At 64.2% G+C, this 18558-nt stretch overlaps 1 protein-coding gene across 2 annotated transcripts in view; it reads right to left on the reverse strand.

The window, feature by feature from the left end:
• Nucleotides 1–18558, reverse strand: part of TAFA5 (TAFA chemokine like family member 5) — a 192191-nt gene that overhangs the window by 69035 nt on the left and 104598 nt on the right. For both annotated transcript variants that reach the window (XM_032645846.1, XM_032645847.1), the window contains exon 2: nucleotides 1008–1157. In XM_032645846.1, the coding sequence (XP_032501737.1) occupies nucleotides 1008–1157 (150 nt within the window). The remainder of the gene's footprint in view (nucleotides 1–1007; nucleotides 1158–18558) is intronic.

Genomic DNA, 18558 nt, shown 5'->3' on the forward strand with positions numbered 1-18558 from the left:
CTGGGCGACCCTGTGCATCCCTGCCGCCCCCACGGGATGGACCGGCTGATACCTTGGACCCTCCACCTTGACCACGGTGACCGCGACTCCTCCAGCCGCCCCACACCCCTGCATGGGGCCATCCACCCCAAGGAGCCTGGACCAACACGGGCAGCTGCCAGCCAGGCCCACGGGAGCCCCCAGGCCGCCCAGAAGAGGGGTGTCCCCCCTGCTCTAGTCCTGGGGCTGGGCAGGGCTCCGGCCCGGCTCCAACGCCGCCTCCCCGACTCGCCCGCTGGCCCCGCCCCAGACCCCTGCTGGGCCCCGCTGCGTCCAGCCTTGGGATGCCCAGGTCCCCCGCAGAGCACCCACGGCGTCTCCTGCACCAGGGGACGCGCCCACGTCGGTGCCCTCATGGAAGCCACAGGGACTCCTCCCCGCTTTGTAAAGACGGCTTGTGGGTCTGTTTCTGAGGACGGTCCCCAAAGGTACCACCTCCCACAAGGTGCCTGAGTACCAACTCAGCAAGAATGTTAACAGGACGTGTCTTGTCCCCCAGCCGGCTCAGCCTCAGTGGTGCCACCAGCCTACCCAACGGGCACATCGCGTCGGCTGTCCTGGGAGCCTGTGGCGGCCCCGCTGCAGGTCACGAAGCCTGGGGCACCTGCCACCTGCCACCTGCCAGACCCGCAGGGCGAGGAGCCCCGCTGGCACCTCAGACAGAGACCACACGGGCATCAGGGCCATCTCGCTGGTGGCACCGCCTCCACCCTCTCTGCCCGCAGCAAGCCTGACTGGCCAAGAAATGCCCTCTGGCCCCGTGGGCACCCGGCTCCCCGCCAGCCTGCCCTCCACGCCCACGGCCAGCAGGCAGCCCTCAGGTGCACAACCGGCACCCGTGCAGCCCGAGGCCTCGCCCAGCGAGCAGGGCGCCTCGGTGGAATGTCCTGGGGGCTGGGGGCATCTCGTGGACCCTGGGCACGCAGCCTCTTGTGGCCCCCGACGGCCGCCCGGGCCGGGGCTCTTACCGTCCACGCAGGCGGGCCTGGCTCTGGTGGTGCCCGCGATCTGCCCCTTCCTGCACGCGCAGCGAGCCGTCTGCCGGGCGATCGTCCTCCGCGGCTGGCTGCTGTCGCGGTCCAGCGTCACAATCTCACAGGTGCCGGCGGCCAGCTGACCTGCAAGACAGGCACAGATGGGGCTGAGTGGACGCGCCTGGAGACCAGCCGTCCCGGCACCACACCGAGTGCCCACCTGGCGCCCGCCTGCAGAGGGACCCAGAGGGACATCTGAACCCCCCAGACGATGCGTCACACCCACCCTGTAAGAGCCAACGCACCGGGTCAGGCCAGCGACCTCCACGCTTCTACAGCATGGTTTTGGCAGCCTTGCCTGGGCGACAGGACGTTAAACGTGCCCCATCTCAGCCACTCCTGGAAATGAAGGGCTGAGTCACAGGGGAAGGGCCCCCGGTCACGAGTCAGGACCTGGGCTGCACAGGGCTCCGCGACGGGAGGCCAGGCTGGCCTGGAGTGGCCCCGGTCTGTGTCTGGACCAGCCCAACCTACCGAGAAGGGACCCGTCTCATTTGCAGGTGACGACTCCATGGGTTTCACTGGCTTCCTCACCCCACCACGTGACCCCTAAATCCAGGGAGGGCACCATTGCTCTGAGGAGCTGAGGGGGCCAGCATCCCAGCAGAGGGACACGCCTGCCTGTAAACCAGGATGCTCTGAAGAGTCACACTGACCAGACAGGCAGCGCCGGCGCTGGACGGCGGGTGCTGACGAGGGAAGCCTGGCCGCTGGCCCCAGGGAAGCTGCAGGTCCTCCCCGGGCCTGGCTGGTGCACCCCCGTTCATCCCCGAGCTGTGAGCCTAGATCTCTTGGTGACACCGGGTGGCCCCTCGGTGTGGCCACACGGCCACAGCCTCCACCGGGGCGTCCACTCGCGGCCTCGCTTTCCTTCCCTCCGCAAACAGTAAGCACCGCTGTAAGCCGCCCTCTGCGCTGGGCCCTGGGACCACAGTGCGAGAAAGCGGGCGGCACTCTGCCCCTGAAGGCCCCTCGCAGCTCGAGGATACGGCCCCGTACGGATCCCAGCCCACCGCTATGCAGGGGGTCGGCAGGGAGAGAGGACGCGGGTGCATGCCGCAGCTCCAAACAAGGGAACGACGAGGAGGCGACGCCCAGGAGACGGTCCCCACGGGCAGGGGAGGAGGGTGGCGGTGTCCACCCCACAGAGGAGAAGCTGGCAGCTCCCTGGGGCTCCCAGGCAGCCGTTTCTTCAGCCCTGGGTGTCCTTCCTCATACACTGCTGTCACCCCTGGCCCCCTCCTCCAGGCAGCCCCCCGGGTCCTCCCGGCGGCTCACTGCCTTTTCGTCACTGATGTCACCTCCGGGTGCCCAGCGCGGCCTGGGGCCAGGCTGGCAGGATACAGTGCATGGAGCAGACACCGGCTCCATCAGCCCAGAGCTGCCCGGGCCACCCTGACCCGGGGGAAGCCACGTCTGGGTGTGACCGACCCAAGAGGCAACGGGGTATCTGCATTGGGTACCAGACATGCCCGGCCCAGGGCCTGAAGGGAGCTGTGCACGGGGACCCCAAGCCAGCTGCCCAGAGCCCGTCACGGACGGCTCACGGGAGACCCACACAGGTGTGGGAGGAAGGATGTGGGCCCCGGGCCCCTCCTCCTCGACCTGCTGGGACCCCCCTCCCCTTGCTGAGCAGAGCCTGTTCCATGGCCAACGCCCCAGTGCCGCCTCCCTGAAGGCTTTGGCTGTGATTGACCGTGCACTAACTAATTACACGCAAAATTATATACTGCGCTAAGAACCAGGAGAAATAGACGCGTAAATAACAAAGTAGATAAACAAATGCAGCAGAGGGTAGAGTGTCGTGGATAGTGAGGTGTGCGTTTCTGGTAACAACAGTGGTTAGAGCCTTAAAGACAGACGCGATTACGAGCAACCGTGCATCTGAGGGGGTCCAGGAGCTCACGGCAAAGACGCTGAGACTCGTGGGCTGGTCCGACTCTGCGACGTGCGGTCGGGCAGCTGCGTGGGTTCTGTCCCGGCTGTTATTTTAAGCTCTGCGTGTTGCCGTGGGGCTGCTCCGGCACTCTCGGTCCTCGCTGCCGTCCACCCTGACCCCAGACACCTCTGGTTGACGTCAGTGGCCGGCAGAGGCCCATCTCCTCGGAACCTGAGCCCTGGTCAGTAACTAACAAAGCAACTGACCGACCAGCCATGGGAAACCCCTGACCCAGGCACATCGCGCCTCCGGAGCCTGGACCCTCGTTCGCAAGGGGGTGGCCGGGCAAGGTCCCCGCCGGGGGTCTGAGAGGGCTTCTACGTCCAGTGCACCTCTCACACGGCAGCCGTCAGCCTAATCCCATCATCCCCCTCCAGGTGCCACGATTCTGGACCACGCCCTGTGGACCAGTGGCGCTGGGGTAGGGAAGGACAAGGCCTCCAAGGGCCCCCCGATCCCTCTGCATGTGCACCCACGTGGATATGCCGCGGACAGCAGGTGTCCCGGACTGTAGCCAGTGCCCAGGGGCTGCCATAAAGAGGCGTCACAGACTGGGGGCCTAACCCCCAGAAGTTTCACCCGTAGCCTGGTGGCTGCAAGTCTGAAATCGAGGCCTCGGCAGGGCCGGCTCTCTCAGGGTGGCCGTGGAGGGGGGAACCTTCCTGCCTCTCGTGGGTCCTGGTGGCCGTTTCTCGCCCTGTAGCCCCATCAGTCCCATCGTCACAGACCTCCTGGTGTCTCCTCTTCTCACACGGTCACTGGTCACGTTGACTAGGGTTCACTTAGGGGCTTCATCTTAACTCGACTGCAGCTGCGAAGCCCCTATTTCCAAGTAAGGCCATCGTCCCAGGTAACAGGGCTGGGACCTGAATGTACCTTTCGGGGACACCATCAGTCTATGAAAGGAAGAAAGCCAGCCTCTGCCTGAGAGTGTGGAAAAGCCAACAGGGAACGAGCCAGCACCGGGGTGCACGGGCCCAGGCCACGCATGGCTCCACATGCCTTCGGGACACCACGGGTCCCGGTTCATGAATTTATTACCAGCTCACAGCCTAGGCGCCCAGCCCGGCCCCTCTCCATCCCTCCACACCGCGTTTCCTCGGCTGCCCTGGCCTCCCCTTCTGGGGTTTCCAGCCCTCAATTCCGTGTTGGGGGTTGGCTGTCTGCAGACTCGGGTCTCCTCCCGGGCTTTCATCCCAGGACCTTCACGTGGTCCTCGCCCTGTGCCGTGACCATCCTCCCCGGGCTGGGCTGGGTCTTGGATGTTGTCCCCGACCCCTGGAGGAGCTCATGGATAAACGCTCCCATCCCCGGCTGCCTTGCCCCCGGGCTCCACCGCGCTGTCCTTAGTTCAGGCGCCCGGCACCCCTGACAAGTTTGGCAAACGGCAGTACGTGAACGGCTCCCATGGGCAGGTCCAGGGCTCCTGGAAGCAAGCAGCCCAGGTTAGGGGCAAGGGGACAGGGACAGGGTGGCAGCGCATCACCACAGGGGCTCAGAATACAGGCTCAAGAGGTGCTCGGCGAGCTCGGAAGAGGCGGCGTCCCGAGACACCAGGTGGCTCTCCCCGCGGGTCACACAGCTGAACACGGAGTTCAGGCATGAGAGGGGTGGTCCACCCGCACCGTGAGGTCACCTGGTGTCGAGGAGAAGACTGCCCGGCCCCACCCACGCTGTCGGTTCTGCTCTGGGGGTCGACAGTGAACTCGGGTTGCGCAGTTAACATGCGGGTGGTACCTCGTCGCTCACAGTACTTAGAACTTGACCACGTGCTCGGAACTCACCGGACTCGCCACGGACTCAGCGGAGCCCTCCTCCAAGGCGCTGGTCCGTCCCTGTCTGCCCACACCTGACCTGGAGCTCCCAGGCCCCCCCACCCAGCTGCCCAGGAACCCACAGCACCTCATTCAACCTGCATCCAAGTGTGGGGCACAGGGCAGGCGGGAGGACAGGCAGCCAGCTGGCCCTGGGCCCCCAGGGGACCACACTGGCCGCCTTAACCGGGGCTGATGTTCTGGACACCCCCTGTGGCACTCTGGGGGGGTCTTCTCAAGCCAGCTCCAGGCAGGCGCCCACCCTGCACTTGGAAACCTCTCTGTTCCACTCAGATTTCCGGTTTGTTGTGAAAATGTCACTGCCTCACACTTCAGCCCCGGTGTCCTCTGACCAGGCCAGCGGCTTCGTGACGATGGGTATCTCAGTCACAGGGCCTGACCCATGCATCTGGCCGAAGGCCGGCCAGGACCCCCTGGGAGCCTACTGCCCCCAGGAATGACCCTCCCCAGGTCCCGCCGTGCCCGCCCTTCATCCCTCGCTCCTGAAGCTCGAGGAACCAGGGACCCCCAGGGTCTGGGACAGCACACGTGGGACACGGGCCTCCGAGAGGAGTGGGGAGGCCTGCAACGGGCCAGGCCAGTCCCCACACACCTCCCGGTGGGCCCTCCTCCTCTGGGAGAGGGCAGCCAGGAAGATTCTAGAGTCTGGCCTCCCCCTTACCCCCTTCCCTCGTCTCACCTCTGCTCTCTGTGTCACACACACAGACACGCACACCAACACACAAGACGTGGTCGGCGTTTTCTTCGGGGGGCGGGTGGGATTATAATTCTTATTGTCTTCCCCCAGGTAATTTTGTTACAAAGAACTTGTATTACTCTTAAAACCAGAAAGAAAAAAGAATGCTTCAAAAATAAAGCAAACAAGAAATCACAATTCCTTCCCCAACAGCTGCTCCCACCATGCACGCGGCCCACACCTGACCACGTCCTCCTCTGCAGTGGGGACACAGGCCGGGCCTCCCTGCAGCTGCCCCCCCAGCCCAGCCTGGCGCCTGGACCCACAGGCCCCGCCGGGGCCCAGGGAGGAGAGTGTCCACGCGTGCACACGTGTGTGCCTGAGGGGTGATGGGCGGCTGCCGTGAAGACGGAAAGAAACAAAACTCCAGGGAGTCTTCTTAGGAGAAAGGCAGCAACATAAGCATTTAACAAAAGCCAGATGCCGTAGAGAGACGTGTAAAAAAAGAAAGAGATGCTCACTTTCCCCCAGAGACAGGCCTGCAGCTTCTCACTAGACGGTGGAGGTCAGGGTGCGCATGGGTGGTCACGCAAACCCCCGGTTCTATGGTCTGATTCTGTCCCCTGACACTCGTGGGAACGTCATTGCATGTAAACAGCTGGCCACGCTCCCCCTGGACGCTGTCACCTCTGCCTGCAGCTGGGGGTCCCGCGGGAGAGCAGGAAACACCCCCCCAGGAGAGGTCAGGTCCATCACCCCCATCCTGGCCACCCATTAGGAGGCAGCCTTGCCCAGCCGGGGGTTCAGACGTACCGTGACCTACAGGGCTGGGATCTGCAGGGCCCCGTCCCTGCTGCTGGGACGGGGGAGGGCGCGTGCCACGCCTGCCTAGTTGGTGGTGGCTGAGCCCGCGGAGGGGAGCCTGGCTTGGGAGCGGACCCCCAAGGGGCTCACTGCCTCGGTGCCTTAGTGATCCAGGCCGCTGAATGTGCCCCAGGACCAGGGGCCGGGGGCTCCTACCACCCACGCAGCCCCCGAGGCTAGGAGTGCAGAGCTACCCCCAGCGACAGCACTGGTCCCTGAGGGGCCGGACCAGACTCGGTGGGGGGCCACACCACGCCCTCAACGCTCCCCCATCAAGGCAAGTACCACTACCGTCCCTGTTTCTACAGATTTTCCACAAGCAGCTCACAGAGGTTTCTCCCATGCCCAAGAGATCCCGACTGGGGGCCTGGGGCTCGGGGAAGGGGCCCTGTGGAAAGTTTCTGTGGAACACGCACCCTCCCGGTCCCCGGGACGCCGCAGGCTGTGAGCGGAAGGCAGCTGCATCCCGAGTACTCATGGGCATAGTCCCTGCTGCTACGTTTTGGCTGAGTCAAGCTTTGCCAAGTTTCATTTATTCCCTGAGCTGGACCAGGCAGGATGGCCGGATACCAGCACCTCAGCAGCCCCAGCACGGTCCCCAAACCAGGGCGGCCACCAGCCAGACCCTGAGCAAGGTCACGGGAAGGGCTGAGGGGGTCCAAACTCCTGCTCGGGCGTCATTTCTCAGTGAAGAGAACGGTCTTTAACCTGGGTGTAGGTTTCAGGAGGGCACGGTCCAGGCCCCCGCCCCCCCCCACCCCCCCGGCTCCAGATGGATGGGATACCAAAGGATGGCTCTGGGCAGCCGGTGCCCCGTGGCCTCCCGGGTGGGAAGAGGCCCTGGGGCGACTCAGCTGGGCCTGGCCCTCAGGCAGCCCCCGCCCCGTTCCCGGGAAGGCACCACAGCCCTTTAATCCAGTCTGTGCCGACATCAATCTGGGAGGAGGTCTGACAGAATAAAGGCACTCAGAGAGGATGGCATTTAGCGGTCACGAGTGTCAGCCCTGTGCCTGGATGAGAACAAAACCTGGGCAGCCCAGGAGGCCAGCAGGGCCTGAGGCCGGCACGGGGCCCGGAGCTGACCACAGGCTGGGTCACCTCCAGGCATATGCATGACCAGGAAGATGGGGGCCCGGGCAGGTCCCCAACAGGAGGGAAAAGACCCAGATGAGAAAGCGGCTCTGCCCTCGGGGAGGGTCCAGGCCACGTAGGTGCGGACATGGAGACCCACACGGGGACCAGGAGGTGGGAGCCACAAGGCCTGTGGAGTTTGTGGTGGGAGGACCCGGGGGCCCTGGCTCGTCTCTGGCTGGGCCTGGGGCACCACACCGCACCTGTAACCGGGGGGCCTGCACTCTGGTCGGAAGGGCTGCAGGCGCTCTGTCTCCCACAGAATGGGGGGTCTGGGGATCTTAGCATCTGCACGTGCCCCAGGGCCAGCGTGGGTCAGGGCCTTGCCCTGAGTGTCCTGGGCCTCACAGGGCCCTTTGGGAGACGGGCGATGGTTGGTGGTTACAGGGAAGCAGGTTTCAGCTTAAGCTCAAGGAGAACGCGTGACAACAGCCGTGCCCTAAATCAAACCCTCATCCTCGTCACCTCTGGAACCAGAACAAGCTGCTCCCAGCTAGGGACGCCCAGGACGCCTCTGAACGGGAGCAGGCTTCGTCCTGCGAGGCACGGAGGGCGGTGAGATGCGTGGTTATGAAATCCCGCGTCAGGACCTGCCGATCCTTGTGAAACCCAAGGACGGCACTTGATAAAGTTGAGTCCCAGGCGCAGTGCACGTGCTGTAAAACGCGCCCGCTGTGCGCGCGGGCCGTGCAGGCGCCCACCCAGGCAAACCCGCTCCCCCCGACCCGCAGGGTCTCCCGTCTCCCGGAAAGTCCCGCACGCCCTTCGCTGCTGATTCCTGCACCCCTGGCTGTGAGCCACCACCGGTCAGCTTTCGGGACAGGGGCCCGGGGGCCGCAGGACTTGGTCGGGGAGGACACAGCACAGGATAGCAGCTGTGTGTTCCTGGCTGCTGCGAACAATTGCTTTTAACCAAGATTTACGGTCCAGGACATTGTAACCCACCAGCCTAAATGACCTGGAGCTTCTTCCTCGTCCCGTGGCCCCGTGGTCCAGCCTGGACTGGCCCTGCTGTTCCTGCAGGTGAGGCCACACCAGTGATGGCAACACATCCAAGAGGTCCAGTGGGCCCACGTGGTAGACACCTCAAATCGCCCCCGGGGTAGGCAGGGGCCCTTGTTTTCTGGGCTGGGGGGTGGCCCACTGGCCTCAAGAAGGTCTCAGATGGCCTTTTCCACGTGTGTCCTGAGTACACGGGGGGCTGCCAGCTGGGGGGATGGAGCTGGGGTGGCGGAGTGTCCCAAGTCTGGAGCCAAGTGGCCGGCACCTAAACCCATCCAGCAAACCTCTCCCCCCTGGCCTCAACAGGACTTCCTGGGATGTTGGGTGTAGGTTGGGGTGCAAGACTGCTCCCCAACCCTCTCCCTCGAGGGACCAGGTCCCACCGGCAGGGCCTGCCTGCTGCTTTGATTCGGGGTGACGCCCTGGACCTCACAGACACACATAGGACATGGAGCTGTTGTGCTCCTGAGCCGGGAGCTTCAGTTCCCACACCCCCCGGGCTGCAGAGAAGGGCTGCGGGGTTGGTCCTGGGCTGTACCCCCACCTCGGCAGACGCCTCCCCCTGTAAGACGGGCAGGGCAACTCCTTCCCCCGGAGAGGCCAAGGGGCAGGCGGCTCCTCGCAGGAGAAATCAGACACCAGTGAGGACCAGACTCTCCAGTCCCACCAGTCCCGCCAGGGACTGAGGAGCACGCAGCCCTCGGTGGGACCTGTGTGGGGCGAGGGGCGCTCAGCGCCGAGACCCTAAAATGCCACCTGCCTTCACCCTCGGAGTGGACCTGTAGGGGTCCGCCTAGGCGGGAGAGGAAGATGCCAGCAATCGGCGTGTCACCGCGTGTCTCTGCGACAAACCAGAGAACACGGAGAGCCCCGCCTGGCACACGGGGATGTGGCCTTGGCCACTGGAAATCGTGGTGTGGGTGGCCTCTCACTCCCCAGGATGCGTCCCTCCGCGGTGCAGCGTTTCCATTCTGCACGCAGGCCCCCCTGTGCCGCGCTCTCCCGGTGCTCATGGGGCAGCAGCCTCACCATGTTCTCGGGCCACCACTTCGTCCACGGTCACCCCGAACGGGCATCCTCGGGACTCACGTCCCCGAATCTGTGCCTGGCTCATTGCCAAAGTGTCGCACAATGAGAAATACTATCAGCACCATCAGGAGGAGGGAAGAGTTAAGGAATCACTAGGGGTAACGTGGCGGTGGGGGGCTGGTGACGGCGGGGAGTGGGCGGCAGTGTGGATGCCACTGTCACTGCCGCCGGTTGGAGACGGTGGCGGGAGGAGGACCTCACCTCATGCTCCCTAGCGTACGTGGAACATGTCACCATGGATTTAAACAGCACTGGACGAAAACAGAGCTCAAGGAGGGAGCGGGGCAGCTCTGGTAACCCAGGCAAAGGCGCACGCGGACTCTGAGTCATCCAAGGAGATGACTATCCCTACTGCTTTTACTGTGGGTTAAACTCACCAGCCAGTTCGGCCCGAGGCCAAGAGACAAGGTAAAGGGGAGGCGGACGGCGGGGGGGACAGAGCAGCTCCCAGGCTGAAGGCCTCGGAGGGAGGGGGGAGGCTGGGAGATCCCCCACGCCCGGCTCTGTGTCTCTGCGGTCAGGACACCCGCAGGGGTGCTCAGGACACCCCCTGCGGAGCCCCGCCCCCACTTCCTTGGAAGGACTTCAGGGCAGGTTGAGCGCAGACACCCCAGGGACCCTGCGAGACGGCTGCAGCTGCACTGCAGCTCCCGTTTGCAAAGCGCTTTCTTCACCTGCCCTCAGCCACGAGCCCCCCACCTCCCAGCCGCGACTCTGAGCCGCCCGCTGCCCCGGCCCAGCACGCCCCTCTCCTGCTGCCCTTGGAACCCGGCTCCAGCCCCCACCCGCACTAGTCCTGCCCCCAAACCACAGGCTGCGGCCCTCCGTCTTCAGCCCGGGGGTGATGGGGGGGCCAGGGCCCCGACGTCAGCAGGAGGCAGCGTGGAGAGCAGAAGCCCTGGCCTCCTCATCCACAGCCCGCCTCTCCTGGACAAAGCGAGAGCCACTTTCGAACTGAAGCTAACTGCCGGGGCCCTGAACTCTCAAACTAAGGGAGCCATGTTTAGTTCCACCACTAGATAGACATTAGCGTGAGGGTTAAAGAGACCAGAAAAGAACACCTTTTACAATCAGACCAAGCATCACACTCTCGATATCTGAGTTCCACTGAAATCCAGTTTGTGGTGAAAGCCGAGTGTGGCATTCCGGATCGCCGTTCAACTTCCACTTAAACACGTGTGGCCTGTCCCCAAGTCCAGGTCCCTGTGGAAGGGCGTGGAGACCAGCCAAGGATGATCTCTGCATGGGCTGGGGGTGTGAGGGAGACAAAGAAATCAAGGGAAACCGGCACCTCACAGAAGGCCCCTCCCGTGGCCTGGCACAGGGGACCAGCCCAGGCCGCTCTGCGGCTCAGGCCTCGACGGGGCGGTGGCCCGACCTGTTAAGCTGTGGTGCCGTCCCTGACCTTTCGGGCGGTAGGACTGGGTCCCTGGAGTCGAGGTCCCCCCAACAGCGACCCTGCCTGGTGATGCTTCACGGGCGCCCTGTCCGGAGGGACCGGGGAAGGGGAGCTGAACTTGGGATAATCGAGAGGGGCAGGTCACCTTCGCAGATAGATGGTCCTCACGGCTCAGAGCACGGCACCCGCCTTCTCTCAACTTAAAGACAAGCCTTTGAACGCACCCTGCTCCGTAAGTCAGCCCCTGGCTGTCCCCAACGACACGACTGTGAAATAGAAGTATGGCCTGCCCAGCAAAGTCACAGATCTTCTCATGCAAACCTCCCAGAATCCAGCTGGCTGGTCCCAGCCTGCTCCTGCCCTGTCACTGCCATTCCTGTCCATGGCCGCGCCCTCTCCTACCCTGGGCTGTCCCGTCCTCCCACCTGGGCCACGTCCTCCTCCCAAGCCCAGAAGCAGGATGGGCTGGGAGGAGAGGGGCAGGGGGCAGCCCCCTGCCATGGCCGGGCGCCCCCTCTGGAACCTTGCCCCTGCCCACTGCCTGGCTCATCCCGCAGCCTCCTGTAAGTCTGCAGACGTGGGAAGGGTCCCAGGAAAGCCTGGGGGAGAGAGGAGAGAGTCCGCTTGTGGCCACCAGCTCAGCCAGAGGCCTCTGCTTAGAGACGCCCGCCCAGCAGGCCCTTCCGAGAGAGGCTCGTCTGGGCTATCTGAGAGCCTGGCTTTTTCATCTGGATAAGAGCAGGTGGAGGGAACTGTGATAAAAAGGAAAAGAATAATGGCTGTGATTACGGCAATGGAGCAGGCTTTCCAGGGTCTCTTGGAACCGAGATCAAAGCCTCTCTAGTTAAGTTCCCTGCAGCGGCTCCACTGCAGCCTTAACATCAAATTAGCGTCCCGCCCCCTTGGCCGAGCGCCCCTTTCCCCTCCTCCCCAGGCTCACCCAGGCTGCACAGAGAAAGCTGCAGGGTGGGCCGCAGAGATGCCAGGTGACCTGAGCTAGCAGAAGCCACCACGTGGCGGTCGGGGACCTCCCCCTGCTGTCACTGCCACGGCCATCAACCCACGGAGGGCGGGGCAGTGCCCAGAGGCGGGACGCTCGTGAGATTTCAGAGCTGGCTGCCAGCTGAGCTTCAAGTTGGAAACGCAGGGACAGATCAAGAGCCCCTGAAACACCCCCTGCCGCCGGCACCTGGGGAGACACACGCCTCCCGCGAGGAGCAGCTGTTTGTGGCCGGTTCTGGGCCCTCAGTCTGGGGAGGGGAGGGTCATGAGAGGCGGCCCAGGCCAGGCTTGCAGAGGGCAGAGGGGTCTGGGGTTGCGTGTGACTTTGTGGGGCTGTGCTTCGCCCTGGAGAAGGCTGGACGGGGACAGATTCCTCAGGACACACAGGCCCAGAGCTGCCCCTCCACCTGCCCGGCATCACCCGCCATCCCTGGGCCCCTGGCCTGTCCTCCCTGGTACCTGCTGTCAGAGGCCGGCTACCCTGGGCTGTGCCCCCTCCCCCGCTCAGGTCCACAAGGGCCCCTCCCCACTCATGCCCTCAGACCCCCACTGAAAGGACACCTGTTGGGGCGTACCGGGCCACCGCACCTTTCAGTCTTTTTCCTCTAGCTGGGAGGGACAGGGCCAGTGAGGATGCTGGTGGCCACGCGGATCACCCCCCAAGTTAGCACAGTCCCGCTGCCTCCCCAGACTCCACAGAGGGGCGAGGCCTGCAGGGTCGGGGCTAGAGAGCTCCGCCCGGGAGGCCCTGTGACCTCTCCATCGGGAGGGGACCATCCGAGCCTGGACCACAGCGGCCTGGCCTTGCCGTCGGGGACCCTGGGCGCCTCGGGCAGGTCCTCGTCCTCTGTGCCCTGGTCTGCAGGCTGAGCCAGGGAGACCCCAAGCCCTCCACCCCGTGCTGCCCTGCGAGCCTGCAGGGCCCAGGCGGGGTCACCAGCCTTGTCAGTCAAGGCCCCCCTGCTCTGCAGAACCAACCCTGGCCTCCAGAATCCCCGTCGGTGACTCCACCCAGGCCCACCTCTGCCTGGAGCTGCACGGCCAGCATCCCAGAGGCCGTGTCCTCTCTGCTGTGGTCACAGGGGGGAGCAGATTCACCACTGCAGCCAACCGCGTACCGGCCACCAAGCCAGGGCAGATCCCCCAGCAGCGGGTGCCCAGACCCCTCCTGACCAGAGAACTCGCTAGGCTCTGCCAGCACCCAGCACAGGGTGAGGGATCCACCACACACCCTAGGTGCAGCCGCCCCTGGGATGGCACACAGAGCTGGGGGCGGAGAGGCTGCACCCCGACTCGGAGCGCCGGCCACTGTCCCTCTACACGTCGCTACGTGCCGGGACAGCCTGAAGGTGTGAGATTTCCCCGGGGCCTCTCACTGGGGGAGCGGGAAAGGGGCTCGGGTCCCGCGAGAGCGACCGTCACCTGGGTCCCCGCACAGAGTCCAGTCCATTCACCGTGCGATGGACGCAGCTCCGAGGAGCCGGGCAGGGCTGGGTAACGAGGCCGTAAGGGGCTCTGGCCTGCGGGGCTTTGTCTGACCGCACGGCTCAGGGTCCCAGCGTGGTCGCAAGGATAGTGTCAGGCGAGGGAGCCCGGGGCCAGCTGGCCAGTGAACACGGCCCACACGGCCCCCCACTCTGGGCTTTGTTGGGGACGTCAGAGGAACAGGGACCCCACGTCTGGGTCCTGGAGGGCTCCCTCCCTGCCTGGGCGGCCTTTCCAGGCCAGCTCCCTCCTGGAAACGCAGGGGGTGGGGGGATGGCCAGCCCCGCCCATAGCAGGACCGGTGTCGGGATGCTGCTGCCCACCGGGAGCCACACACCTGTGCTGGGTGCCCACCTGCCAGGCACCTGAGGCTGCAGCTTCACCCCCGCCCTGGCGGCAGAGGGGCCAAGACCCCAGAGGTGGCCGACGGCGCCCTGGCAGGTCTCGTCCACAGCAGCTGGGCTCACCTGACCTTCAGGATCCCTGTCGGGGAGCAAAACGGGGTGCAGACCCTCCCCGGATGTCCCTGACGGCGAGCACACGACCCCTTGGTATCCCAAGCACCGGCCCCGGACGCCGCAGGGCTCCGGTCCTCCCCGACCCCTCCCACAGCCTGCCCAGTCTGGCGGTGCCTCAATCTCTCAGCGAGGGGGAGGCGGGCCCTCGGGCCTGGCTGTCTGGCTTCAGGCTGAAGAGCAAGGAGCTGAGAGCGCCCTCCCCAGCAGACGGCACTTCCTGCCCCTTCCTGGGCACTGGGCCCCGGGAGACGTTCAGGGCAGGGTTTCGCACGGGCCCAGGGCCCTGCTCCTGCACTGACGCGCGGGCGTTGATGGAGCGGCAGTGAGGCGGACAGGACGCTTTTATTGTTCTCCCTGAGGCGGCAAGCGCCTTCCCGGAACGGCCCTCGCAGAGCACCGGCCTGTCCAGCTGGCTCCCTGCCAACGGCCCCGCGACAGTGTCTGTGAATGAGGTGACCGTGGCTGGAGGCTTTGCGCGGCCCGGGGCCCGGCCCGAGCGGACTGGAACGCTGTTAGCACAACTCTGTGAGCACGGGGTAATTATGCGCTGCAGTTTCCGACTTCGCAAAAGTCAGTAGAAGTCAATAAAAGTCAGCCAGCCTCACCCTGCTCCGCGCCCGGCTGGCCCGCGCCAGAGATGCCGGAAAACCGGGCACACCCTTGCTTCCGGGCCCCACGCGCCCCAGACCTCGCGCACTCCAGCCCGCACGGCACCTTGTGCTACTCAGAGCCACGGCCTGGAGACGGGCCCTGGGCAGCAGCCTACCTCAGCGAGAGAGAGCCCAGTGCCATTCTGCCAGCTGAGCCCCTGTGGGAGAATCTGGCACCTGCTGTGTCAGCAGCACCGAGGAGACGCTGGGTCGGCCTCCCAGGCTCCTGGAGCCCAGAGGAGTCACCGGGTCGTGGTGGGCCATCTCCTGGATGGGGCATGGTGTCCACGTGGGGCCAGTCCAGACCTTCCCTTGTGAGTAGGGGCCACCCCTGCCCTGCACGTCTGGGACACTCCTGGCCCAGTTCTCAGTCTCGTGACCCGGCATCACTGTTAGCAGTGACACCCCTGGGGACCAGAAACGTCCCTGGCAGGCGATGGGAGGAGGGGCCATTTGGGCCATGACGTCCCCGAAGGGCTGTCTGCCTCCTCCCGTCGGGTGGCTTGAACCCAGGGTTTCTGCCCGGGGCAAGGTGGATGTTTGGGGGGGGGGGGGCGGTCCTGTGCTCTGAAGGATGTCCCCCACCCCTGGGCTCCCCCGAGACGTGGAGACCAGACATGGCTCCAAGACCAGCCAGATTCCCCGGGGCCAGAACCACCGATGAGAACCCGACTTGGAACCAAACCATGACCCTGCCTTTTCAAAGACACTCATTTCAATCTGAAGGGAGTTCATCTGACTTTCAGACCATTACTGGGCCCTGGGGACGCAGGATGAGCCAGGGCCAAGGGGCTGGGTGCCGGCAGGAGGGGGTGGGGCAGGGGGCCGAGCCGAGTTGCTGGGCCTCAGCCGTCGGCACCAGGCTCCACGTGCTTCCTGAGCTGCGAGAGGGGCCGAGAGGTGGGCTGCTCCCTGCCGTCTCGCCAGAGGCCTGCTCCCAGCTGCCTTTCAGGATGTGCGGGAATTGACCCCCGAAGGATGACAGTGATGGTGGAGAAAACCTGCTTTCCCTTCACGAGGGGACTCAAAGGCTTCAGTGTCCCGGGGTTGGGGCCGAGTGCCCTGAGGCTGAGGGTGTCAGGGCAGAGCCTGGGCCCCTCTTTCAGCCCTCGGCAGGGACAGCTGAGGTGGAGGCCACTGTCGGGGGAGCCAGCCCGGGACCCCGTAAACGCCCCGTGGCCACCAGTCCCGAGTGTTTCCTCTTCCAGGAGGGGCACCTGCAGGCCAGGCTGGCAGGGACAAGCCCCCCTTCCCAAGGTGCCGGGAGTCCTGTGCAGACCCTCAGTTGCCGCTCCCCTGCACCTTATCTCAGGAGAGGGCGCCCCTCGGTAGAGTCCCCGATGGACGAGGACACGTGTGGCCGTCAGCTGGGCACGGGGAGCCCTCTGCCTTCCCTGGCCTCCAGCACCAGGGGGACAGAAGGTGGCCCAGGCAGGGCGTGGGGACAGTGGCTTGGCCTCCAGTGGGCCCAGCCCTCCAGAGGGGGCAGCCGGGGGGTATCTGTCCCCACACCCTTCGCCCGCCTACCAGGGAGGACACAGGGCTGGCACCTGCAGCTCGTCTAGCTTGGACGGGACATCTGGGGACAGACCTCTCACCTGTATCGACAGAAGGCCTGGGGAGGTTTCCTGGGGCTGCAGAGGGGACCAGGCCCCATCCCGCCCTCCCTGGCTGACCGGCTTCCTGGCTGGGGCACCTGGAGGAGGCTGAGGGCCTTGGTGGCTGTGGGCAAGGAGACGTCCCTGGGCGGGGGCCAAGTGGGCAGTGGGGGGAAGGGCTGGAGGCCGAGGGGGGGTCCCCGCTGGCACCCCAGCAGCCGGGGGCCCGGTGGGGTAGCGACCACCCTGCCTGGCATCCCGATAATCCTCGCCTGCGTGGATGTGAAGTGGAACACGGTAACCTGTGCTGATGAGTATCCCCTCTCCGTCGTCCCAGCTGGGTGTTACTTCCCAGGCCGACCTTGACCCCTCTGACCCTGCCAGGACCTTCAGGCCAGACCGAGCCAGGTGGCAGTCACTTCCTGTCCCCGTGCCCATCCCAGTCCAGCCTCCGGGACCACAGGCTCCGGCCTGGCCGAGGTGCCCACCATCTCAGAGCCTCGGTTTCCCAGCCTGGGCTCAGTGGGCAGCCTCCCTACCCTGCACCCCATGGGGTCCCTCAGGCGCCCCCTCTGTCACCTGCAGCCTCCTTGCCAGTTAGAGTGGGACAGGGCTGGCCTCTGGGGACCAGGGTGTGGTCCTCCCAGGTGGGATAAGCCAGGTGGGATAAGCCCAGGTGGGATAAGCCCAGGCAGAGGGGATAAGCCCAGGTGGGATAAGCCCAGGCAGAGGGGATAAGCCCAGGTGGGATAAGCCCAGGCAGAGGGGATAAGCCCAGGTGGGATAAGCCCAGGCAGAGGGTCTCAGACAACAAAGATGGAATTCTGATTCTGCGGCTTACTCCCGAGGGTAAGATGGCACCTCTGTGAGCTCGTGGAGCGTGGGGTGGGACACCCAGCGGGCCGGCTGTCCTAACCATGTCAGGGGACACCGTCAGCAGCGCCACAGGGACGCAGGGCAGCCGCTGGCCCAGCCCGCGCTGACAAAGGTAGACAAAGGCCATCTCACCCGCCCTGGGGCACACGGAAGCCGCCATCTCACCCGCCCTGGGGCACACGGAAGCCGCCTCTGCCTGGGACTGCCAGCTGCGCGGCGTGAGCCCGCTGCAGGACCGGGTGACGGAGAAGCTGCCCCGACGGCCCTGCCGCCCACGGCCCCATCTTGGGAGGCCTCCGGCTCGGGAGACCCAGGGTGGTTCGGAAGAGCCCAACCACAGTCTGACTGGCTCTGGTGCGCTTTTTCACGCAGGCGCGGTGGAGCCCAGGCCAAGGTGCTGATTGCAAAGTCCTGTTTCCCCGTTTCAGGGTGCATCGTTGTGGATTGCAGGAAGCACGGGGTTGGTGGGGTCACTGCCTCAGAGGGCCGGATGGTGCTGTCTGCGCCGAAGGAGCTTAGCCCCACGCCCTAAAATGCAGACGGGAGCCCCCGGGGAAACCAGTCCCCGACGAAGGAGCACAGGTGACCCTGTGGAGGAAAGATCGTCTTCCCACAGAAACTGCTGGAAAAACCGGAATCCCGCACGTGAAAAGTGCATCTGGACTCGGACTTCCCACCCTCCACAAAAACAAGCTTAAATGGGGTCCAAATAAACACAGCAATGTAAAACTTCTAGAAGAAAAGAGGAGAATCTACGGGGCCTGAGTTGTTAGATAGATTGGACACGGAAAGCACGATCCAGGAAAAACAAGAATTGATGAGCTTGGCATCGGTAACACTAAAAACTTCCATTCTCGAAAGAGGGAGTGAACGCACAAGCCACAGATGGGAGAAAATACTTGCCAACTACACATCTGACAAAGGACTTGTATCCAAGATGTACACGAACACTGAAAATTCCACACTAAGGAAACAAACAACCCAACTGAAAAATGGGCAAACGCTCTGAATAGACTCCGCCCCCAAAATGGCGACTAAGATGAAAAAATACCCAACATCACTTCTCATCAAGAGATTTCAAATTAAAACAACATTGAGATACCACGCACACCTATTAGAACGGCCCAAATCTGAGACACTAACGTCGCCAAATGCTAGTGAGGATGTAGAGCAACAGGAACTCTCATCCATTACAGGTAGGGACGCAGGATGGCGCAGCCACTCTGGAAGACTGTCAGTTTCTTACAAAACTAAACATACTCTTACGAGCCAGAAACCATGCTTCCAGGTATTTACCCTTATTTATTTTAAAGCTTATGTACACACACACACACACACACAAACTACACATGAATGTTTACAGTAGCTTTTTACTCATAATCACCCCAAACTGGAAGCAACCAAGATGCCCGTTAGCAGTG

Source organism: Phocoena sinus, chromosome 10, assembly GCF_008692025.1.
Source record: "Phocoena sinus isolate mPhoSin1 chromosome 10, mPhoSin1.pri, whole genome shotgun sequence".
NCBI lineage: Eukaryota > Metazoa > Chordata > Mammalia > Artiodactyla > Phocoenidae > Phocoena > Phocoena sinus.